The sequence below is a fragment of the Symphalangus syndactylus genome, chromosome 23, assembly GCF_028878055.3.
Source record: "Symphalangus syndactylus isolate Jambi chromosome 23, NHGRI_mSymSyn1-v2.1_pri, whole genome shotgun sequence".
Taxonomy (NCBI): domain Eukaryota; kingdom Metazoa; phylum Chordata; class Mammalia; order Primates; family Hylobatidae; genus Symphalangus; species Symphalangus syndactylus.
In genome coordinates this window covers 70,179,798-70,206,262 of record NC_072445.2, presented here as the reverse complement: position 1 = coordinate 70,206,262, position 26,465 = coordinate 70,179,798, and the positions used below count along the sequence as shown (strand labels likewise).

Below are 26,465 nucleotides of genomic sequence, written 5' to 3'. Positions count from 1 at the left end.
GAGCTGTACCTTTTTTCCCTAAACGGGAAACGGGTTAAAAGAGCCTGGCATCTCCATCCTCTCCCTCGCTCCCTCTCCTGCCATGCGACATGCTGGCTCCCCTTTTGCCTTCTGCCATGACTGGCAGCTTCCTGAGGCCTCTCAGCAGCAGATGCCAGTGCAACGCTTCCTGTACAGCCTGCAGAACTGTGAGCCAATAAACCTCTTTTCTTTATAAACTACCCAGCCTCAGTGTTCCTTTATAGCAACACAGACTAACACAGCTTAATATGGCAGCAAATGGATTCTTACATGGTATCTTTCCCAAGAGTAATGTTTCAAAAGATCTCAGCTCCTCTGTGCAATTATGTTGAACATTATATAATGTTAGCTGCTGTCCCACAGAATGTGGGAGCAAAGGGTTCTGGTCTAACATTGTTTATTCTAATGTTTGGTGAGCTGGGAGAAGAATGAGGATCGGACAAGAAGAAGGAATATCAACAGTTATGGAAGCCTTTCATTTAGTACAAATGAATCACCTAATTTTAAGGTGCTCTTATGATGAACATTTATCTATATTAGTAAAACCTTTGAAAAATTCCCTACTGCAATGCTTGTAAGAATAATATAAGACATTTTAAAACAACCGTACAGGTATCTGAATTTAATATAATGTAAGGTATTTCTATTAGTCTATTTGGGTTTCTTATATCTGTTATTGAGATCACAGATGGCTCCTGACTAGTGGCATCTAATTTGGTGCATAAATGCCTGATAGTTAGTTGATCATGTTGTATCTCAAATAGGAAAATGGCAAATATCCACTCCAGAACGTTCAGAAATGCAACATACTTAAAATTTTAGATGCTTCAACTTAGGAAAAATTATTAGCAAGTATTTTATGGTTAATTAATAGCCAATCCCTCTTTCCAGACCAAAGTTTAAATTTCATCAAAAAAGGTATACTGATATTACTTTTATTGCAAATTCCATCTTAATGACGTTCTCACAGAATTTTTTTCTGTGGCACTTTAAAAAAATTCAACCACAGAAAAAGTAAAACTAGACTTGAACTAAATATGTTTAATAAACACTGACCTGCACCCAATGACTTAAAAATTAAATAGCATTTCTTTAAATGTAATATATATTTTAATTATTAAATTACTGGTAGTTACCATAACAAGCAAAAGCGATGATGGCTGATAATACTTAGCACCAGTAACAACACAAATTGGGGAATTTTCCAAGAGAAGAACGTTTGAAATTACACGAGTACAAATTTAAAAGACCCAGTGGCAGTGGAGGGAGATACTTACTGTCGTCTCGACCAGACTGAAAGCTGCTGCCCCTCTTCAGGGACGCTGTCTGACTGAGATGGCCCAACACTGAGGGACGTGTATCATTGTCAAGATCCAACATGGGACTGTGCAGGCCTGGGTTACCTGGGGAAGAAAGGAGAGATATACAGAGTATATAGCATGCTCTATATACTCTTGCTTAGTTGATTTAATGGTCTGCTTCTCTGAGGCTATTTCTTGCTCAATTGCTCCACTCTTAAATAAGGCATTTATTAAATAAAATAAAAACTATTTTCTAAATAAATTTTAAAAGTCATTCTCAGTTTAGCAAAACTGGGTGGTGGTGGGAGGATAATGCTATAAACACAAAAAGTAGCAGGAAAAATCATATTTTGCAAAACAACTTTTGGCACTAGGAAAGATAATGGAGTTCAGACTCTTCTGTTTCTTTAAATGTAGGGGACTTACACATTTTTGTAGCATAAATCTCCTGTGACTTCTCCCTTAATGCCACACTTTACATTTAAATCCCCAAATCCCACCATTTGTTTCTTGGACACATGAGATTTCACTCCCTATTGCTTTTCTTGATGCCAGTCATCTAGTGTGGATCCTTTTCACCTCACACTTCATATTCCAGAAGCCAGAACATTCTACTACTATCAAGAAATTGTCTTTATTGTCTCACACTCAAATCCTGCTTTTTTGATTCTCATCTCAGAAGTCTTCCAGAAAACCGGCAGGATAAAGTCTATCCCAATGTTTTCCAACCCAAATTATGCTGAAAATTAGGAAACAATTTTTCTAAAATGGATCACAAAAGCCATCAGGAATAGAATTCCATGTTGCCAAACATGTTAGTAAGGACATTGGCTTGAAGAGGTAAAATTTACCTTGTTAATCTGAAACACCACTCTAAGCTCCTTAGCTGAGTATCCAAAGAGCTTCAAAATAAACTGAATTCAATGTGCATTTACAGAGTGTTTACAGTACTGTGCATAGGACACTTAAATATTCTCCCTACAAAAATGCACCTTACATTTTCCTGCCTTTTTTGCTATCCTCTCTACTGGAAAGGCCTCACTCATTTTTTCCTCCTCATCCCTTTAAACCCACATCCTGAAAGATGCCACTTGAAATACAGCTATTACACAAGGTCACCTCTTACTCTTACCTACCTAAAGTGCTACCTATCTTTTCTGCCCTCTGACAGCAGTGAGAATGTATATAATTTATGTATATAATTGAATCGACTTCACATTCTAGCATCTGTAGTTCATTAACATCTAGGTATTGCCTATCTCCACCAAAGACTGCTGTTTTCTCAGGGATAAGAAGTCAGTATATCTCCATGTTCCCCACAGTCATTGGACCTTCCACAAATAACTCCCGCCACATGCAGTATGTGACTGACGCTAAAAAACATATTTTTTACTTTATAACTTAATAGAGTATTAAAAGCCTATGGAGTTGTTTTCAGGTGCTAATGCAAAGCATATTTACAAACTAAAGTAATATTTTGGTGCCTCTGATAACGCAAACTATTCAATAACATTTAAGGTATTTATTGAGCTCCCTCCTGCATGTGAGGAATTGCAGGCCTGGGGGATAAAGTGATGAATAATATCTAAGGCCCTGCTCTCAAGATGTTTACATTCTGGTGGTGGAGGCAGAAAGTAAACCAACAGATAAATAAACAGCAAAACTATAGCAAAAAAACGCTAAGCAGAGGAGGTAAATAGTGATTGTGTGGTGAGAAAAGGCTTCATCTGACTGAGGCCCTCCTATCGTGGATGTGACACACTATCATCTCTCTCTCCGGATCCCCACAAATTCTAGCTGGTAGGTCTTAGATAAATAGAAATTAAATCATTTGAACAAATTTTTTAGTGTAACGGAAATTTTTTTGAAGACTTATTATGTTTTGGCCACTGTGCTAAATAAATGCTGTGCATACATTTGTATTTTGGAAAATATTAAAGCTAAGATAAGAAGACTTATATAATCCACTATGTTACCAAAAAAATGTGATACAGACTAAAAAAATACAGTGAAGAAAGTATTTTTTTCTAATTGACTTTTTTTCATATAAAAATATGCTTGTGTGCGGATGTTTTAGTGATTTACGACATTTTCCTTTGAAGTTTATACAGTTGTCACTTCTATCAATTGTGGAATTCAGGAAATGAATATCAAAATATGAATTTTCTAACATACTTAAAGAAAAAAATAAAGAGGCCCAAACTTAGCATCACATTAAAAATACCTACAAAACTTATAATTTTAAAATGTACATTTTTAAAGTATAAAAAAAGAATGCTTTAAAATGTTACATTTCACTTACTCTTGAAGGTTTTTAGGACTATGGATTTATGATTAAGAAGGAAAACACCTCCTAGTTTCCTGAAAATACGCATTCCTGCAAAAATACAATTATTTCAGAAAAAGTTTTCTCCTAACTGGTATTTTTATAACTTTAAATTGTTTAATATTAAACCATTTGTATAGTTTAAGTACATCTTGAGTTTTGTAATGGTTAAAAGATTGATTTATCTTTTCCTTTAGTAACAGAAACTGTATTACTATGCTTTTGTTCTATTAGAAACCACATCATCAGTTTTCTATATCAGGAAAAGAAAGGTAACTGTGAACAAATTTTCCAATTGGTACCCTGGCATTACCAGAAGAATAACACAGCAGCAGGGAGCTAGAAGAGCACATGCCCCTCCGGACTAATCAGCATCTGGAATACATTTGGAAGATGTACTTTTGCTGAGTGTCCAGAAGGTAGCGCTTCACAGCTGCACACAAATGCATAATACGCCCTGTCAACTAAACAGGTCCACTAAACAGCTTTCTTACTGTCAAAAAACGATCTCAGAATGAGTTATTTTATAGAGAATTAGAAAGCTTATGTTTTGAAGAGAAAAGTAATACAAACATTTTAAATATCAGTTGTCATAAATTATGTGTGACCAACTGTCAAAAAAAAAAAAAACACCTTGATAATTCTGACACTCCTTTTAAATTACATGACTTAATATTTTTAACTCACAAAATTATTACAAATATGAACTGGTTTCATGAGTAAGCACTTCTATAAAAAAAGAAAAAAGTTTCTATAAAATATAAAATCAGCAAAAGGCTTTAAATATTTCACGTATCAGTCTATTTTGTCTTGTTTCACCTTACAATATGATAGCAATATCTCATTTAAAAAACTATACACATTACATAAAGCATATGGTGGCCAGGTGCAGTTATTTATTTATTTTTTTTTTGAGATGAAGTGTCACTCTGTTGCCCAAGCTGGAGCCCAGTGGCACGATCTTGGCTCACTGCAACCTCCAACTCCCGGGTTCAAGCGATTCTCCTGCCTCAGCCTCTCAAGTAGCTGGGACTACAGGCATGCACCATCATGCCTGGCTAATTTTTATATTTTTAGTATAGACAGGGTTTCACTATGTTGGCCAGGCTGATCTTGAACTCCTGACCTTGTGATCTGCCTGCGTCAGCCTCCCCAAGTGCTGGGATTACAGGCGTGGGCCACCGTGCCCAGCCCCGGGTGCGGTTTTTAACATCCCGTAACAACATAAAATTGTGTTTGACTCTGCCCTTTTCAACCTAATGCTGCACTGATAGGAGTTTTCAGAGGTTACTTGTTTTCTTGGCAGTAAATTTTCTCTAGAAATTAACTATTCCTAGAATTTTTTTTTGGATGAAAATTTTTAAAAAGCCTTTTTTTCAAGTAGGAAATTATTACCTTGGGCCCTGATGAAAAGGTTATAACTATGTTTTCATTTGGGCCAATACTACCAAATTGTTCCCTAAGTTTGAAATTTAGGCAGGGACTAGTTTTATTAAGAATTTCCTTGGTCATGCAGTTGGTATCAGGTTCTGTAGCAGCTCATGGAGCCACTGACCTATCGTGTAAAATATACCTGTAAAGATTAGGGCTTTATACTATGCAATTTTAAAAGTCTTTTTAGCTATAAAATTCTGACTCTATGATTCAAAGTTTAAATCAGAAACCTTAAATCACCACTGAGAACAACACAGAAAAGACATTTATTCTGATCACTGTTTGTACAGTTTAGGACACTGGTCAGTGGTGGTGTCATTTTAAATGTATAAAAAGTTTGCCTCTACACATGGAGCAAATGTGAAAATTATGTCTTAAAATGGAAATTACATCACAAAAATACTAAAAGCAATAAAAAAGTAACAGTGTGGCCGGGCGCTGTGACTCACGCCTGTAATCCCAGCACTTTGGGAGGCCGAGGTGGGCGGATCATTTGAGGTCAGGAGTTCGAGACCAGCCTGACCAACACGGTGAAACCCCGTCTCTACTAAAAATACAAAAAAGTTAGCCAGCGTGGTGGCACATGCCTGTAGTCCCAGCTACTCGAGAGGCTGAGGCAGGAGAATTGCTTGAACCCAGGAGACAGAGATTGCAGTGCGCCGAGATCACGTCACTGCACTCCAGCCTGGCAGACTGAGCGAGACTCAGTCTCAAAAAAAAAAAAAAAAAAAGTAACAGTGAAAACGGTATCAGAATTTTACAATATTTGTTATGGACTTCAGCCTGGCTATTTTAAAGACAGTAAGCACAGTAATAAACACAGTCAAATGAACAAGTGCTTTGCAAGATCAAAAACATTTGGTTGCAATCTCTCAACATTGCCTGAGGAGTAACTACAGATTACTCTGAATACAAAACTGCAAACAGGCACATCAACCTATAGTGTGGGAAATCATCACCGTAGTATTTCTAATTGCAAAATTCTATGTGATGTTTGCAGGAAAAATGATACAAAACAAAATTCTGGAAATAAATACTCTTAGGATCTAGCTATATCTTTTAACTTCCCCACATTAGTATTTGAGTTATTATTTTGTCAATATATCAAAGAAAACATACAAATGTTATCACAAATGCCTGGAATTAGTATCTTGGAAGGAAAAAAAAATCCTTTAACCAACCACTTAACATTAAAAAAAAGACACAACTAAGTTTTTAACTACTGGAAGTCGAAAGGTAGCATTTTATTGTTCCAGTTAAATAATGCTTCTGTAACACATGCTTGCGACATCCTCAAAAGTCTTTTTCTAATTTTATGTATGCAGACACATTTAACAAATTATAAACAAACATAAAATTAGAAAAAAAATCTCTAGAAATTTTAACGAGAAAAAACAGTTGTAAAATTTGTTTTCAGAAGTTGCAGAAATAATTTTCTTCAGAACACTAATGAAACAATCCTAGTCACTTCGCTGGAAGTGTAGAAATAATCAAAAATTTAAAATTTATTATTTTTCTAAAAGAAAGTAAACAATCTTTGACAATCGAGACTCTATAGAAAATGCTTATTATACCTAGAATTCTGTAGGAAACCTTATCAGTCAAATCCTTTCCACTCAAAGCTGTGCAAGTCTTTCTGATTTTAGAGAGTATTTTTTTTAACAGACTCTGTACTACATAAAGGGCAGAAGAGACCCTTCTTAAGGGAAGCCTGCAGATGTGGAGCCAGGTGAATAAGATTACTGTATTTTCTCATCCTTCATGCCTACTACAGCAAGTTTTCTCACAGTCTACAATAGTGTAGGGAACACTGATCTGCAGCCTCAGACTCTCAGAAGGGTGGCCGACTTCCTCATGGCCCTTAAACACCTTTGAACACATTTTCCTGCGCACAGCGGGCTCTTGTCCTGCGCAGCAGCCCGACCACCCACTGTTGCTTGTTGACCAAACACGGGCCGGGAGCCTCCCCAGACACAGGCAGGATGGGATTCCTTTCAAGTACACCACACACAAGAATTTCAACGCCAAAGCTGGGGGTGGGGGTGGGGGGGGCGCGTATCAAGGCAGAGTTACAAATTCCTCAGGAATTAGACCTGTGTCAACAGATAAAAATGCTTTTTGATCTTCTGATTATACACGTATACATATACATATATATGTACATATATAACATTTTTAAAGTTCTGACACAGGCATTTCCTTAAAGAGAATCATTTAATCCAAATTAAACAAAGGGAGGCATAGTTAAGAAGCCCCTGTTAACTCACTCACTCAGGACTGTCCTTCACAGGCTCCAGGCAGCATTTTGGATGTGTATTTCAATATCATTCAAAGCAAGAGATCACAAAAGGAAATGTAAATTAAAAGCAAAACTACAGGTATAAACTTTGAAGAAGCATTTATTAGCTACCATTGGCTAGTTATGCAAGAATCATATATTTGTAATAAGTAAGCTGGATAAGTGAATAACCAAAATGAAATGTATGCTTTTGTTAAAGTCCTATGTCTTTTAGCAGTTTCATATAGATTTACATGCAGAAAAATGCTTAGAACATATAAATAAAGGAATTATGAAATAACAGAATACAGAAAAAAAATACTTGAAATAATCAGTATTTTTAAATTACCAAGTAAAGTTAGCATTCAATATGTGTTTGATATTAATCATCAAAATTTTTTTCTATGAAGGATGGGGACAAGTTTAGACATGAAATGACTTCCGGCTGCCAGAAGTCTTCTTCCAGATGCACAGTAAGCCAGGGCAGCAGAAAAGAACCAGCTGCTACAATCACAAATTGAAAAGGTCCTTTTCACATAGCCTTTTTGGCCTGTCTGATCTAAAAAAGATAGATTATTCATTGTAAGGTGAATAGAATCTATTATAAAACAGGAGACACACAAAAAAGAGACCTTAATCCAACTTTTTCCTGTGATATTCAACAGCTGTTACTTTACTACATGGGGATCTACAAATGAGTGCTATGCTATTCCAAAAGAAATCAAATTCTCGAGTCCCAGGTTACTGACTTCAAAAAAAAACTGCTTAATAATTACAAGTATTAATTATTAGTCTTAATTTTAATATGGAGGATAAATTGCTTTCAAATTAGATTTTAAATCAAATCATTATGTAAAATGATTATGTAAAAACTTGCTGATCTGCATTCTGATAATTAAAACTGCTTATATAAATGTATACTATTCACAAATAACAGTAACCGTTTCTAATGATATGCATTTCAAGTCTAAGTTGTAGCACATGAAATATCACCTGGGTTTTTTTCTTTCTCTGAAAAAGTGACAAAAGGAAAAGGAAAATCAGACCACTGGCTTGCCAGAGGGAAGATAATTTTGATTGCAATCATAAACTGGTACTCTTCTTCCACTTCCCTCTCCTGAATCTACTTTCTCACTGTGTGCATATGCACTGCATACATAGCATAGCTTAGACATCTTAAAGCAGGTAAATGAAACTCCGCTAAGCATTTCATCTCCTAAAGACAATTTTGAAAAACTCTGTCATCACAGCATGCAAACGAACAAGTGCACAGCAGAAGCCTTCCCTGGAGGTCAGCCCACTGGCAGCTGTACACAGGTCACAAAGGCACCACCCCAGTGCTGAGCTGCAGGGAGGGGAAGATGGAAAGAAACTAGCATCCCATATCTGTACTTGCTGCAGTTGTGCCTTTTCTTTTTTTAAACCAACCTCTCTCATCCTGGGTTCATGCTGTGATAAATATTCAGGAGAGAAACATTTTTTTAAATCTCTAGAAACTTAACTCCATAAAAAAAGAAGCTTCCTAATGTACAACCTCATTATAACTTAATTAAAATTATAATTTTATTAAAAGATTTAGCATATATACAACAATACACTTATACTGACTTTTTAACTATGAAAATATTTGCGTGGTTCCATAGAAAATCCAATGAATCTGCTAATGGTTTCCTAATGGAGGCTGTAATTTAATCTCGCATACAGGAAGTCTACCTAACCCTGCATTACAGTAATACCAGAATTATATGTAATATTAACCCCAATAATATTTTTAAAAATGATACAAAATATGTACATAAAGGTCCTCACTGTATTTTTTTAAATAGCAAGATATAACAGTTTAATTATACTACGTAAATTCAAAATCATAAATTGTAATAATACGATTTATGCATGTATGTTATGAGCTTGTGTTGAAAATGTGGACTTTGTGTATCTTAAGGTTCTTGGAGTAACATAAATGTTTTTATTTCTTTCAGCAAGTAATTAACACTCTAGTGAGTGTTAGAAACTATTAAAAGGGTAGACATTTAGCACAGCCTGTTATTCAGTTTTCTCTCTATAGTAGCTCCACCACTGTGATGACTCAAAATAAACCCCTTAGATGGAACATGTCATCTCTGTTTTCAAAGAGAACCTGAGCCAGGTATAAATGTCTTTTCTCCTGCTCTGCAGCTATTCTCAAGAACTTATTGCTTACTTAACAGTGTGGCTTATGTTCTAAATGTTGCCTACTGAACCCTAATTCTAATTATGTCCTTTTGAGAAGTTCTAATTAAGTACATCTCTGAAAGGGAATACTTACTCTATGAGTAGCCTGATGCCGTCTCCCTTAAGTTATCAGACATAGCCAGCATATATTTTAACTCACATTCAGAACAACAACAAAAAAAACACCTTTGAAGACCACCTTTAAAAATCCTGTTTGTGAATGTCAGTAGGGGGTTAACCAAAGGCTTTTCCTGGCAGGAAACCTCTGAAACTCAGTCTAATTTTGGACCTATTTCACAGGAATTTTAAGAGACGGGTGACACTTCTTATAAGGTAGTAAAAGTTTAACATGTATAACAATTCGGAACACAAGGCTGCTTTGAACATAGAGAAAGAGAAGCAAAATGGTTAACCTGTTCAGGCTGGAAAAACAAAATAAACTCTTCCAACAGTATTTAAAAGCTTTCAAGATGAGTTTTTAAAATATTAACCTTAGTTTTGCTCTTGTTTTTCCCATCTTTTTTCACCCTTAGAAAAACCTAAATGATCATATTTGGGCTACAGAGTTAGAGGATGCAAGAGGCCTGTGGAGCGTTTGGGGGTAAAGGACCAGGTGTGTGTAAGGTGCAAGGGTAAGCTCCTGTCCTGGCCTCGTGTTACACTCCGAAAGGCACCATCTGCTAGCACCAGTGTATATAATTACTACGAAAACGAGTCCAGAGAAGGATCTAATGCAGGACTCACAGAAGTATCAACCGTACGGCAAACGGCAAACTCCGCTGCCAAATGCTTCATCGACAAAAGGATCTTTCTTGGAAAAAGGTGGCTTTGTATGTAGGACCGCTGTCTCTGAAAATGTATCACCATCTTTGCTCATAAAATTTTCTCTGAATACCACAGGGCTACATACAATTAACATTTTTTTCCCAAACCACCAAAGTGAAAAGCAAAAGTCTTTGCTTTACAAAAGCAGACTTAAAAAAATATTTATATGTTAGATTTCTTAGATTCATGCACAAAGACCACATTTACTTTAAAAAGACATCAATAATTATTTTTCTGTTTGAAATATTTATAGTCTATCCATTTAAAATTGCATTTCATTTCACAAAGCTTTTCTTGTTCTTATCTGTTGTTCTGCTGGTGGATTTACTTAAACAATTTTACAGTGTTAATAGTCTAAGTACAGATATTATAAAAAAGGAACTACTTAAAACTTGTTTTCTTTAATTGGAATGTAGTAAGCTTTCATTTTAAAAGCAGGCTCCTGAGAAAACCCGCATAAAAACAATGTAGCTTTATAACAAAGTACCAGATAAAATGTAGGCAGTCCTTTTACGGCAAATCATTTCTAAGCAATTTCTTACTGTAGTAGTTGTGTTTTCAAATGCTCTAGCCTTCAGTGGACAGCTATAATCAATTCAAGGAAACAGCAGGTGCCAAGCAAACAAGTAAGTACTCTGTCACCGAGCCCTGGGCATCAGAAAATAACCAGACACACTCGAGTCAAGAGAGAGGCGGCATCAGCTGCAGGCTGCCGGCTCTGCAGCTTTACATCCAACGTATGTGCCATGAGTTCCTTTCGCTCTGATGGGGGCACTGCGGGCCTTCCCAGGGACAGCCTTACATTTCCCAGGATCCCTCCTAGGGGACTGGATGCTCTCTCACTCGCCTCCATTTTCTTCACTTGCTCATTCTCAGAGCATTTATTTACATTGCATATATAATTTTAGAAGTGAGTGATGAGGTCTACATAAAATTTCCTTAATAGAATTCACCTATGTATAGGAAAATAGCATGAAAGTAATAAAGACCAGAAGCACTTCATCTAGTTTGGCTAGTTTCAGGTGCAGCTCTTCATGAATCCCCAAATACCAGCCAGGCTTCCCTTACCAGAGGAATGCTCATCTGCTCTGACATCACATTGAGAAATCCTGTTTGATGCAATATTTGCTCCAACACTGTAACTCAGAGGGAGGTGTTCAGTTACCTATTCCATAACTCACTGGTCTGGAGGGAGTATGATCAGGTGAGGGGGGAGCGATCTGGACACCCACTAGTCCCACCCTTACTCAGGATACGGAGGACATGGGTCTGTCCCGTGGCTTCTCTGAGACAGCTTTGTCACATGCGAAATAGATCTAAAGGCATCCACAAAACTAGACAGTTTCCCAGATTTCTTCCACATCTACAATGTCACAATTATGAGAAGATGCTCAAAGGAAATTCCAAATAATATTCAGTAGGCATTCCCCCATATTACCTTACATTTATGTTATATATAATTAGGACAATAATAAAATATCCACCAAGGGTCCCTCGTCAACAACCGTTGTAGATCACATAAAAGAAAATTTGTGTGTATTCCCAGAAAACTTAAATTAAGGCAAATATTTTATATAAACACACGCACACATACACATACATAGATATGACATTACCTGTAGATGTAAATGTAGATATGTGTATTTTTTTTTTTTTTTTGAGACGGAGTCTCGCTCTGTCACCCAGGCTGGAGTGCAGTGGCGAGCTCTCAGCTCACTGCAAGCTCCACCTCCCAGGTTCATGCCATTCTCCTGCCTCAGCCTCCCGAGGAGCTGGGACTACAGGCACCTGTCACCACGCCTGGCTAATTTTTTGTATTTTTAGTAGAGACGGAGTTTCACCATGTTAGCCAGGATGGTCTCGATCTCCTGACCTCATGATCCGCCCGCCTCGGCCTCCCAAAGTGCTGGGATTACAGGCATGAGCCACTGCGCCTGGCCGTAGATATGTGTGTATTAAAGTTAACATGTATGCACACCCGGCTGTAGATATGTGTATATTAAAGTTAACATGTGTGCAGTGATATACACATATAGAAATGATCACATACAGAAAAATGCCGAAGTGCAAACTGGCCAAAGCACACTCTATTTCACTAATGGCGAATTCTCCTTCCATTCGAGGAAACGTCCTGTCTGCGTCTATGCCACATTTCATTTATCATTTGCCTATGCACCGAGTATCAGCTCACAGGCAATGCTATCGATGCACGCAGAAAGATACTGAAGAAATTAAACTTTCTGAATTTGAAATTGGAGTATTTCATATTTTAGGTAATGGTCATAGTATTTTGGCTACAGTTTTTAAAAAGAATCGTTATTTCTAAGAATTACATACTGAATTAATTATGGATAAAATGATGTGATCTGTTTTAGAATAATCCAGGGTGAGGAAGGGGAGAGAAGCCGGTAAGACTGGCTATGAGTTGATAAAATGAGATTGGCTATAAGTTGGTAACTGCTGAAGTCAGGGTGAGCACGTGGGGTATTGTTACATTATCCTTTCTGCTTTTAAATATAAGTGGGATTTTCCAAAATTTAATAGTGAAAATCGCTTCTAAGTTCAAAAAACCACCCCAATTTTCCAGTTAAAAGCCTCTCCTGTGCTAGAATTACCTACATTTAGATTAGCAGTGTTTACGGACAACGACGGAGGGACAGTGAAGCGTGTTCTGAATGTCAAAAGAAAAAACAAAATGTGAATTTAAGACATTCATATTGTATTGTCATTAAAACTGTAAAGTTCAAAGAGTTGTAAGGAATTGTTTCCACTTTTTTTTTTTTTTTGAGATGGAGTGAGTCTCGCTCTGTTGCCCAGGCTGGAGTGCAGTGGTGCGATCCTGGCTCACCATAACCTCTGCCTCCTGGGTTCAAGTGATTCTCTTGCCTCAGCCTCCTGAGTCGCTGGGCCTACAGGCACGCGCCACCATGCCTGGCTAATTTTTGTATTTTTAGTAGAGACAGGGTTTCACTATGTTGGCCAGGCTGGTCTCGAACTCCTGACCTTGTGATCCGCCCACCTCGGCCTCCCAAAGTGTTGGGATTACAGGCATGAGCCACCGCACCGGCCCTCCACTTTCTAATGAAAAGATGAAGTAATGAAAGTAACCTGAGGCACTGCTCCTATTCCATGCACATTCTTTCCATCCTTTCCTAAGTGATGAACAAGGTGCACAACAAGCTTGCTCAGAGTAAGTGAGTTACACGAAAGCTTCTGTCACCTTTTCTTTTTCCAAAACACAGATTTTAAGCAATTTAGAATGAATATATATAGCAATAAATTAAGATGTCAGGGAAGGAAAGATGACGGTGTATTTCCCTCTATCTTTGAGAAAGATTCACACCTTTGGTGATGGAATACTGGTTATCAGATATTTGAGGTAAAGATATGACAAGATAGATGAAATTTTCTGGAATTTTTCCAACTTCAAAAAGTCCATATGTTGTCTTTATAAATTACACACATATTCCAGAAATTCAAATATTTTCATACCAAATTAGGTATTCAGTTTGTTTCCTGAAAGTATTAAGTAGGAAAATCCTTGGTCAGACCACATATCCTATCTGTATCCAGTGAATATGGTGATTGCATTCATCACCACCTTTGCTGGAGGGCAGTGACATTTGTGGAGCACCTGCACAGCGTCTGGAATGCTTCTCAATCCTGATCCCACCTGCACAGTGTCTAGAACGCTTCTCAATGCCGATCCAGAGAACTGACTGTCATTGTTTAGGTTCAACTGAGATTTCACCTCCTCTAGGAAACTTCCCTGGACTTCCCCTCGACCAGACTGCACCCTCCTACCATACATTTTCATACAATTTTGTACTCCCTACTTCCTCACACTTTTCACTATTTCAACTGAATACATGCCTACGTGATTTTTTAGATGGTGTGTTTCTCACTAGACCACAAGCTCCAAGAGGCCAGCTCGCACTGCACTTCCTGCTCTTGGCACAGCACCCAGCACCCTGGTGATCAGCCCTGGCTGCACCTGAATCGCCCAGGAGCTTGAAAATGCCTACGCCTGGACACCAGCCACAGAGATTAGAATGTGCTCGGCACGGAGGGATGGGGTAAGGCCAAGAATTGATAACTGGTTGTTAAAAAGCCCCAGTGGAAAAAAAAAAAAAAAAAAAAAACTAACTAACTAACTAACTAAATAAATAAAAAGCCCCAGTGGACGTGTGGTGGCTCACGCTTGTAATCCCAGCACTTTGGGAGGCCAAGGCGGGTGGATCACGAGGTCAGGAGATCAAGACCATCCTGGCTAACACGGTGAAACCCCGTCTCTACTAAAAATACAAAAAAATTAGCTGGGCGTGGTAGCGGGCGCCTGTAGTCCCAGCTACTCGGGAGGCTGAGGCAGGAGAATGGCGTGAACCCAGGAGGCGGAGCTTGCAGTGAGCTGGATCGTGCCACTGCACTCCAGCCTGGGCAACAAAGTGAGACTCTGCCTCGAAAAAAAAAAAAAAAAAAAAAAAAAAACCCCAGTGGACTCTGATGGGCCCTTAAGGTTGAGAGCTCTGCCGAACAGAGTAGACTCAAAAATTATTAGTTGAATCAACAGAGCAATAAATATGTAAGGCTTTCTAAATATTCCCAAAGACTGCAGACTGTGTGTAACATTTGCTGTCATTTTCACTTGCTAAAAATATAAAATAATTAATGACATTAATGGGGATGTTGACATGGCTTCAGCAGAGATACTTGGGTTTTCTTAAATATCAAGCATAGAAAAAAATGGAATCAGAGCTGGAAAGTACTCAAACCCAAGCCAACTAATTCATGACAAAACTATGCTAGAAAGAAACAACGGTGACCTCTCCGTTGTACTTCCTTCTCTACCAAGATTGCTCTCCTGTTACAGCTCCTGATCCTCCCAGGGACTGATGACGGCCATTCCTCCTTTTCATGTCATCCAGTTAGGGGCTCAGGCTAGTAACTGACCCTGCCTTTGCCACAGTCACCGCCAACAGCGTAAGAGCAATCATAAGGACATTTCTCTTTTATCTTCTGCTTCATCTTGGAGATTGTGCTGACCACTCCCTTCCGTGTTTTCCTCCCGCCATGACCACCCCTTCTTCGTTTCCTTTGCAGGCTTCTCTTCTTCTACCAGCCCCTAAAACATCACTTGTCAGGACTCTTTCCTGGGTTTGCTTCTTTTTTCATCTTCTTGGGTAAATGCACGAGTTCCAAGGGACTACCTGTATGCCCACCATGCTCAAATTTCTCAGTCTCTAAATCCAACTACTTCTATCTCTACTTACATGTCAGGCAACCCCAAGTCAAGCTGTCCAAACAAAGAGGCGGAATCACTTTTTTCCCCTACGTTCCCTAATTCAATGGCACCATCACCCTAACTAGCTGCCAGTCAGCCATCTGGAAGTCACCGCTCATCCCTTCCTCCTCTTCATTTATCCATCATCCAGCCCTATCAATTCTATTCCTGAATAGCCCTGGAGTCCATGCTCCTCTTCACATTCCCACCGCCTCCACATCAGGTGGGGTGCCTGTCTCCTCACCAGCTTCACTGCTCTGGGCTTGCTCCCTCTCATCCACCCACTATGGGCATCATCTTTTCAAAAGTAAGTCTGAGCTTGTCTTCCCCCAATCCACAGACCTCCGCTTAAAATCCGTCAGCGACTCCCCATCGCACGCTGGGTGAAGTCCAAACCTGTCATAGCGGCCAAGAAAGTTCGCCTCTTCATCGCACCTCCACCCAAGAAAGTTCATCTCTTCACTGCACCTCCACCCTCTAAGCTCCAGCCACACAGGGTTCAGAGGCCTTCTCGTGCTTGTAACCTGTGCACATTCTCCCTTCCTGGAACAGTCTTAAGTGCTTTCCTCCCCTATTTCAACTGGCAAGTACAGATACCCTTCTGATCTCAAAAGAGATGTCACTTCCTTCAGCTCTCAGAATGTCACTCCCTCCCCTGACCTCAAAACTCTGGATCAGAGGCTACTCCTAAGCACTCCAATGTCACTCAGAATTTCCCCAGTCATAGGAAACAGCACATAATATTCTAACAGCTGGCTGGCTACCTGTCTAACCTGCTATTTTGTGAGCTTGCTTGAGCCAGGCCCTTGTCTGCTGTCCTGACTACTGTGACTTTAGCACCCAACAGTGTCTGGAGCACAGCAGGCATTCGATATACTCAATATTCTTCAAATGACAGTATACAAACAAAAGCCAATACACCTGCATGCAAACAGACCTTTGACTTCTCTCCTCCAGCTTCCCTCAGGGCCTCCACACAGCTGAGGTGGCTAGTAAGCGACCTTTCATCTTTCCAGTTCTAATATGGAGGCTCTCTGAGACATTCCCACACCAGCCATCTAAAGCATTCTCCTCAGTTACTCCCTTCTGGAACATCCTGATGTTCTTTTTTCTTTTCATCACCTGTCCCAGCATTTTATTTGGTTAGTTACATGTTTAGTGGCTTTTCCTTCCTCTAGCGGTAACTCTGGGAGGCAGCGGCTATGTCTTGCTAGCGATGGGTGCAGTGCCTGGTACAGAGCAGGACTCAACATACACCTGATGAGACGATGTGCAGACCGATAGTTACCAAAGACCAATGTCACCTCCTCGGCATCACGCTGCCTGCCCCGAAACGTCAACACTGTCCACCAACCGCAAAAACAGACATGATAAGAGTTGTCCCTTTTCATTAGTACAATGCTAACCAGTGGCCAAAAAAACCACAAAACAAGCAAAAGACAATAATAAGAGATACCAAGTAAATTAGGTAGTCAGTGCCTTCATCATTAAACATTCCCCAAATGTATCAAAATGACATGAAGGAATCACATAACACATTGGAAGAGACATCCTTGCCTTTCAGATCTTTCACGTAGCCCTCTTTGCAACTGTGCATGAGCTGAAGGATCCACTTGTGTTGGGCTCCAATGCATTGCCAAGCAGGGTCACCAGGGGCATGAAGGTCAGACAGGTACCTGAAAAAGCAAGTCCAAGGTTGAGGCCAAAGGGAAATGCTGGCATATTTTAAAATCATTACTTTTTAAAGGTTAAATTTTATCAATTAGTCTTGTCCCCTGTCAAATATTAATCTTTAATATTTAGTTCTCAATGAAACATATTCGAATTTCTTGGCTAGGTGAGATGGATCCTGCCTGTAATCCCAGCACTTTGGGAGGCTGAGGTGGGTGGATCACCTGAGGTCAGGAGTTCGAGACCAGCCTGGCCAACGTGCTGAAACCCCGTCGCTGCTAAAAAATACAAAAATTAGCCAAGTGTGTTGGTGCAAGCCTGTAATCCCAGCTACTCGGGCAGCTGAGGCAGGAGAATCACTTGAACCCGAGAGGCAGAGGTTGCAGTGAGCTAAGATCTCACCACTGCACTGCAGCCTGGGCAACAGAGCAAGACGCCATCTCCAAACAAACGAACAAACAAGCAAACAAAAAATAAAAAAATGAACAGCAGAGCTTTAAAATTTTTTCATATAAATGATAAAACTATTAAAAATAGCTCTTTGTAAAAAGACAAGGACAATTTGCAGTGATCCTATCTACTTGATGAGCATTTTTCTTTATATTTATATTTAGTTCAGAGAGTTTTTCTATTTAGTTCAGAGTCATTATATTAGACACAGGTGGGAGCCAGCAGATACTGGGCAAATATTTTTAAAATTTCAGATGTTTTTTAATTCCTTTCTGATATGAAATATGGCCACGAGATGGCAGTATGGCACCGCTTTCTAAAACTAGTTAAATAAGGGCTAACCCAACTGTGAAGAGATTTGGTGACAACACTCACCTCTAAAGTCTACACTCACGCCTGAGAAAATATTTCTCTAGAAAATATAGTATAGTTCGGTGTTTTTCTTAGTTTCTAAATATTCTTAAAATATATCAAGTCTTTGTCTATAAAACACCCAAATCCATAGAGACCATTTAAATATATTTCCATAGAAAAATTTCTGTCAAATATTATTTAAGATTTGGCCCTCAGCCCTCACAAAATATATAAATACAGCAAGCTAAATCCAATTAAATCAACTCTAAAAGCACGTCCAGATGAATTTATTGTCTTAAAACTGTTGTTAAGCCATATGCCATTCTTTGTCTCTGGGTTAGAGGTTTTTGTTCAGTGGTAAATCATCATCAATGGCTCCAGGCTGACCTTGGGCCAGACCTCAATCCCTCAGGGGTGCACCCATGCTTCCAGCCCATTCCTCCAGTAGTGAGTGTGTGTTACTCAGGTATCTCAATCAGCAGCCAATCAGAGGAGAAACAAATCCACTTTGTAATATGTTAGCAACAAATAAAATGCTGAGAACATTGACATTCCCAGCTGACGGGGAGGGACTGGGTGCTGTGGAGAGCCGGATATCCAGGCATCTGCAGAGGGGCCACACTCAGGCTGCCCAGAGGTGGCCGAGAGCTGCTATCTCCTCCTCCTTGTGACCACCTACAGGTTGCAAACAGGATGTGTCTCTGTGCTGAGAAAGTGGCAGGTCAATTAGAAAGAAGAGCTTTACTCAGATTAAGAAGTCACCAGCACTCATCCTAAATGAGAATAGTATCCTGAGAAGAAAACTACAATCTAACAAGTTACATTTAGCTTGGCACAGGGGATTCATTTCAGATTCCAAAATGCAGTCTGATTCTTTGTCTCACACAAGGCTTTCTTCTTTTATTACCTGAACGATAAATATAACAAATAGTACACTGTGTCTTTCTTCCCAAAGAACGTGATTCTGTGCTTTCTCGCTGGGGATGATGCATTTCGGCACTCTCCCTAAACAGGCTTGTTTTGCCTCCAAACACCTCTGCAACGCTTTCTCCTAACACTTTCACTCACGTAGCCCTCAGATTTGGTGTTAGTAGTAAAATAAAGAGATACTCTTTTAGGGACGGTGTTCCTTTTAATGTTTAAATTACTGAATAGAAATGCAGACAGTTCAGTACAAGGGTTCTTTCTCCAGGAGTACAGCAAGAGGAAACAATAAGCTTTGCTTAGTAACTTTTCACACTATACGTCTCTTTAAAACGTTGACCATGTCCTTGCAAAACCTAGTAACAAAAGACTTTTTCTATTAACGGGTATTAAAGTAAAGGAGTTTATAAGAGTTTTACAAAGCAAGATAAAGTTGTTCTCTTAGAAATTCTAGACTCAGTTCAAAAGTATGACAACTTGTGCTAGGCTCTTCAAATAAGTTTCTTATTTCCTTTTAGTATGCAGCTAAAAATAAGTAGTTACATTTCAAAGCTCTTTGTTTAGAACGATACATGTTATTGCCGTTTCTTTTAAAACTGCATATTAAGAACACTTTTTAAAAAGGCTTTTTAGATTAAAAAGCAATGTAAAGAATGTTAATTATGATGAACACAGGCTCAGTATTTTAAAATTTAAGAACAAAGGAAGTTTTTAGTCATATTCTGACATGATCTTCTCACAGCTACCAGGGGTAAGACCACACTGCTGTGGAAAGGAATATGCAGAGCTTTGCTTCCTGCCAACATCAAGACAGAAATAAGGAGAGGGAGAAGAATTGGGAAGGTTTAAATCAGACAAAATAGTGAACGATACTAGAAAAATTGTGAACAACAGTAAGACAATATAGTGGTAATCTGATTTTCCCTTCTACCATGCACAATCTGGACTATGGAAGGAAACTAACACATTTTTGCTCATGATAAAGCTGTCTCTATTCCTACTTGATGTTCATAAATTTCAAAGTCCAACAGATATTTGACCTGGTTCTGATCTTATTTTTCTATTTCTTAGTGACTAAAAATTTAATTTAAAAAGGTAACAATGGCTCAGTATTTTCTCAAAGCATCATAAACAAAATAATCATTAAAAAATAGATAAACTATCGTTGACTTGTTTATATTTTTGCTCTTTCGCCTTTAAGATGACAGGAAAAATGGTAGTTAAAAGGCTCCTTAAAAGAATCTTTTTTGGCACCACCACCTTTTAAAGGATATCCAGTAAGTTACATACTCATAAAAACTGCACATGAGTTATCCATATAGATGGTAGTAACCCACAACATAAAGAATTTGTATACTCAACAAGATTTAACATATTACTATAGGCAAGTTTAACATAACAAGTGTAAACAGGCCAGAAATATACAAAGCACACACAGTGAAGGAGTGGGGCAGGAAACAGCAGCCTCAGGACGTCTGACGCTACCCAGCTGCGTGTCCTGGACACGACACTCAACCTCCCTGCAACTCTGTCGCTTTCTAGGTAGAAAATAAAGCAGTAGGATAACTAATGTGTGGTTTATTTCCAGCTTTAAATTTCTAGGATTCTACAAACCAGTAAAATCCCCCATATATGTTCTTTCTTATGGAGGCAGCTTAGGGAGAAACAAGGGTGGGCTCTGAAGCCAAACAGGCACCCTGTCCCCCTAGTCACTGTGTGTGCTGGGCAAGCTTCGGTGTTTTCACCTGTACAACGGGCACCACACAAGCGTCCTTTCATGGTGGTGATCAGGACTAGAGAGGACATGTAGAACACGGCCTGCACGGCGCCTGAGCACGCTGCACACGTGCAGGGGTGGCCGCGTGCAATCACAGCGCCCTCGCTTCATCCCACCGCCAGTGCCTCTGCTTGCTTCCTCCTGGGCAATACTAGTGTGCCGCCAGTGACGACGGCTCATACTCCCGCCGTACGCCTCATCACCAGGACACAGGTCCAGGTGCGGATCTTTTCCCCGTTGACACCTGTACACACAGCAGCTTTCAGGCCAGACCCTCTTTCCAAGACAGTCTTTTCTTTTCAGACAGGATCTTGCTGTCACCCAGGCTCGAGTGCAGTGGTATGATCACATCTCACTGCAGTCTCAAACTCCTGGGCTCAAGAGATCCTACTGCCTCAGCCTCCTGAGTGGCTGGGACTACAGGCATGCATCCCCACATCTGGCTAATTTTTGATTTTTTTGCAGAGACCAGGTTTTGCTATATTGCCCAGGCTAGTCTTGAACTCTTAGACTCAAACAATCCTTCTGCCTTGGCCTCCCAAAGTGCTGGGATCACAGGTCTAGGCCGCTGTGCCTGTTCCTGAGACATTACTTTCAAAGGTTACAGGGGGACCACAGCTAAATCCATAAATACATAGTCTACTATCATTTTACAACCACTGACTATTCAATAAACTTCACTAATTCAGTGGAAAAACCATTAAATTCGGAAAATAACTTATGCTGAGAACAAAGGCCATACTCAAAAAATCCTAGCAGAAAATGAAGTTAATATTTTTAATCACAGATATAAAAAACTTAAAATTTATATGCTTCATCTCCAAATCCTGACATAAACTACATGTATATAAAATTTACTGACTACTTTTTATGTGCCAGGTGAGGTATTAAATCCTTAAATGTATTTCTGATTATCTCTGCAAGTATCCTGAGATGCAGATTTGATTGCCATGCCCATTTCACAGATGATGAAACTGAAAAACAGAACTCAAGTCGGTTGCCCAAGGTTAACAGCTAGTTCCCATTATGTGATACTGTTTCTCTCTAAGGCCTTCTCTTCATATCCTGTGAAATTCACCTCTCTTAATAGTACTGTAATTTTTTTTTTTTTTTTTTTGAGACGGAGTCTCACTCTGTTGCCCAGGCTAGAGTGCAGTGGCGTGAGATCTTGGTTCACTGCAACCTCTGCCTCCCGGGTTCAAGCGATTCTCCTGCCTCAGCCTCCTGAGTAGCTGGGACTACAGGCGTGCATCACCATGCCCGGCTGATTTTTGTATTTTTAGTAGAGATGGGGTTTCACCACGTTGGTCAGGCTGGTCTCGAACTCCTGACCTAGTGATCCACCCGCCTTGGCCTCCCAAAGTGCTGTGCTGGGATTACAGGCATGAGCCACCGTGCATGGCCCAATATTACTGCAATTTTTTAAAAAGTATGCTCGCTTAGTGACTTTATTTCTCTTTCACTGACCACTATAAAGGCTTGGAAATCAGAAAGCTATTCAAGGCTAAAACCTTCCAGAACTTACTCCACTGTTAAGCAGCAGCACATTCTTGTGGCATAACGCATTTCCCACCCAGTGTGTGATAGTATTCCGCTTTAAGCCATGCAGGGAGCCTCCCCTTCACAGAATATGGGTGCCCACACCATCCCACTAGGCAAGTATGCAGGGAGCCTCCCCTTCACAGAATATGAGTGCCCACACCATCCCACTAGGCAAGGTATGCAGGGAGCCTCCCCTTCACAGAATGTGGGTGCCCACACCATCCCACTAGGCAAGGTATGCAGGGAGCCTCCCCTTCACAGAATGTGGGTGCCCACACCATCCCACTAGGCAAGGTACCCCTTGCTCAGCAGGAGGGAGAGGTTGAGACTACTTTTCCTTTCCCGAAAATGGCAGAGTTTTCTCAAAAAGTGAGTAACTCCGTAAATACTCCCAAATCTATTCGTATTCAAAAGAATTTCGATGTCCTACACCAGATAACCCTAAATTTCTGCTGTTTGTCTTCCCCTTCACCATTTCATCAATCTCCTAAAGTCCCTCAAGTTAGCCTTAAGGGTTACATGATGCATACAGTACCAGTACCAAAGAGATATATGTGATTCAACAAAATGTTTGCAGAAGATTTACCTTATGTAACGTTTTTGGTCATGTAAGGTTGATGGTGTCTCAAGCAATTTATCCAGAAGTAATTCTCTTAAAGCTTCAATCCTTGTTTCTACTTCAGCATAATCTATTTAAAAAGAAAAGAATACACAAGATTTACGAATGAAAATTTATAATCAAATTTCAAAAAGCAGAACAGTAGTTGCTTTTGTGAGGTGAGGGCTAAGATAGAGGCACCAGGGTCCTGTCCAGAGTGATCAGAACACTATCTCCAGTGTAGGTTACAAGGGTGTATATATTTGTCAAAACTCACTGACCTCTAACATGTAAGGTCTGTACATTTCACTGCATGTATATTTTACCACAGTAAAAAAATAAATTTAGTTTTCTGGGTCCTTACAGATTTCATTTTTAAATTTAATAAAGCCCTGTGATATTTCTCCTGGTGGATAAGGCTTAAACCAAAGAGCATTTTAAACTTTTATATTTTTCTGTAACTCTGGCATTAGAAATAATTTAAAAAGTTGTTGAGTTTCCTTTAAATGAGGTTAGAATTCATAAGTCTATTGGTCTCTCTGAAGACGGGAAGATTAAAATGTAGGTTTCCATCTCTATAAAATAATTGTCATTGATTCTTTCCAGTAACTAAGACTTTTTAATAGCGTGATGGTTAGCAAACGGCAGAGAATGTCTCAGGCGAACAACCTAGGGTCGTGGTTGCTCATTTTCACTGCATATCAAATAAGAAAAGTCATACTGTTATTTTTGAAGTAATTGTTTTACGTTTTAAAGAGAGCCTCATATAAACAAAAACTAAAACTCATATAACATTCTTTGCAGAACACATTCCACATTCTTCCTATAAAAGGAAAGGAGAAGATCTAAAAGTAATAAATGAATCTTACATTTCTTGAAAACTTGCACCTCTGTTTTCCCAAAAAGTGACTTGGCCTTTTCATAATCATTAATAACCACATCATAATCACCCTTTAAAATAAAGAAACATTTTGAAAACTGTCAGTAAAGCAAAATGAAGACATTTGGTTAATATAAAAAACATCTTAAAAATCTTAAAAATTTATGGCATCTATAACCATATGTACATAAATAAATACGTACTCTACCTTTTGAATATTCCTTTCAATATTTAGAGGAAGGTTGAAAAGAAACTTAAATCGCTGAAGCACATTGAGTGCATTTCTAGTGGAATCTGCCTTGTCCTTCCGACCTAATACTTCTTGAAACAATGTGTCCGCAGTGTTACTTGCTCCTGTTTTAAAAGGAGGAAAGGAAACTTAGATGAAAGCTGATTTTAATCAGAAAATGTGTAACTGGGCACTAGAAACAAAATGTTAAGACTGCTATTGCAGTTTTACATTAAAACTCAACAGACTTTTTCAGGTTAGGGGATCTTTTATGGTTTTGCTAAAATAAAATTTCCACTTTGCCTAAGTCTTTTCATATGTTAAGAATGGTATCCAATATAAAAACAACCATATTTACCATGCCCAAATAAATTCTCTAATGTGAACCTACATTTATTTTCATTACTCTTCTAAATTTTGTAGCAATTACGGGCCCTTAGGTTATTTCAGACCTTCATACAATAGGGTAAAACACACACATATGCATGTGTGTGCATACACATGTACATTAGCTAAATTCTGTGGACTCAATATCTACATATGGGATAATAAACAAAACAAGGAAATCATTTTCAGAAAAGTTGCTCAAAAGAAATATTTAAAACGAATTCTATTTCTTGGCAGAATTATCTCTACATAGCAGGCAAAGAAAATTATGTAAGTAATTTACAAATGACAAATGTGAAGGCAGCATCATATTTCTTAAATCAGCTAATCTTATAAAAGTATACATGAGCTGCACATTTCCAAAGTTTTTTTTTTTTTTACCTAAAAGACCCCAAACTATATGAATCACTGTAGTGAAAGAGTTGCTTTATCTAAAGCAAAATTTGCTGTGTACAAAAATAGTTTAAATTTTGCAACTTGTGAATTAGTTTTAATTAACCACAACGAAAGGAGAGAAAAAAGATAAACTGTTTTCGGCTGTTTGATCACTGCTTGTAAAAAGTTTCTGCATTATCTGGTCTAGTGACTATACTTTAAGCAAAGATGAGAACATTGCCTCAGTCTCACTGGGTGGCTCGCACGCAATATTCTCTAGTGCACACTGTGGGTGGCCTGATCCTGTTAAAAGTCATCTTTGTAACATGATTGTTTTATCTAAATAATGTTTAAATTCTGTTGAAATTTTAAAGGCCTGATATAAAAACTTTGTTTTGTCAAGATAACTGTTTTCACCACATGCTTTTTAACGTAGAATTCTACATTTCTATTATAAGATGAGAAAAAATATATTTCCTTCTTGCCACCAAACCACATAATGGAGGCTAAATTAGTATTTGAAATCTGATTAGAGTTAAAACTTCTGGTCATCAAAGAAAATTATTTTAAAGTATTTATCACTTAAAAAATATAAATTTCAAGAATTGAGGCTCATAAATGAATAGATATGTAAAGAAGACTAAATCTTTTTAAAAGGTTAATTACTTGTATGTTAGGTTTGGATGTTAAATCACCAAGCACTGTTTTTTTACATTTTTTATTAGTTTTTAGTATAATGAAATTTGGGGCAAAAAGTATGAGTTCAAAATTAGATTTTTCTCATCTTATTTTTAAAGTCATAAAATATTATCAACTAATAATTTTAACTCCTCTAAAAAGTATGAAAACAGGTACAGGAAGAAAACCCACTTATAATTAAATAAAATAGAGACATAGAGAAAAATTTATATGCAGGAATTATAAACTATAAAATTATGTTTATTTATGCCAAAATATATGTACTTATATGTTGAGAATTTTATGTGAATACTGAGAAATTATAAGTTATGAGATTATAATTTTTAATTTAGAGATCACTTCTGTCTATAAATTATTGTTCTGTTGTAAATTTTATTGTATTCACAATAAAACTGAAGTTCCTAACTCTGATTATTAGATAATATGTTCAGTAATAAAATACATGAGGGCAGTGAAACCAAGATTTGTGCAAAGAGATAAAAATCACCAGTAGCTCACAAAATGCATTTTATGTCTTTCTTCTCTAGGGCTACTAATAAGAAAACAAAACTATTAAAGAAAAGGGGTGCTCTTCATATGTGAGGCTGATGTCACAGATAACGCCACCAGGAAGGCATCAACAAAGGTCATCCCATAAAAATCCCCATGTATGAATCCACACGCATTCTCACACCAAGAACACCCCGTGTGCAAATCCACACACATTCTCACACCAAGAACATCCAATTTTAAGGCAGCTGGTAAAGGTTTGAACATCAGTGTCCAACCACAGAACAAGTCTAACTGGAGTGGATGGCCATGACTTTGGCCTCATAGGCTGTAGAACAAACCCTGATCTACATTTGCCAGCCTTTGGCAAACCAAGGTCTGGAACTCAGTCCTTTCTCCTCACCCAAAGATGG

General features: G+C 38.5%; 1 protein-coding gene across 8 annotated transcripts in view; it reads right to left on the bottom strand.

Annotated features, from left to right (window-relative positions):
- The window catches only part of EXOC2 (exocyst complex component 2), a 200,575-nt gene that overhangs the window by 87,032 nt on the left and 87,078 nt on the right, over positions 1 to 26,465 (bottom strand). For all 8 annotated transcript variants that reach the window (XM_055264364.2, XM_063633017.1, XM_055264365.2 and 5 more), the window contains exons 8-12: positions 24,082 to 24,227; positions 23,863 to 23,944; positions 22,982 to 23,084; positions 17,235 to 17,353; positions 1,299 to 1,424 (exon numbers count right to left, since the gene is read on the bottom strand). In XM_055264364.2, the coding sequence (XP_055120339.1) occupies positions 1,299 to 1,424; positions 17,235 to 17,353; positions 22,982 to 23,084; positions 23,863 to 23,944; positions 24,082 to 24,227 (576 nt within the window). The remainder of the gene's footprint in view (positions 1 to 1,298; positions 1,425 to 17,234; positions 17,354 to 22,981; positions 23,085 to 23,862; positions 23,945 to 24,081; positions 24,228 to 26,465) is intronic.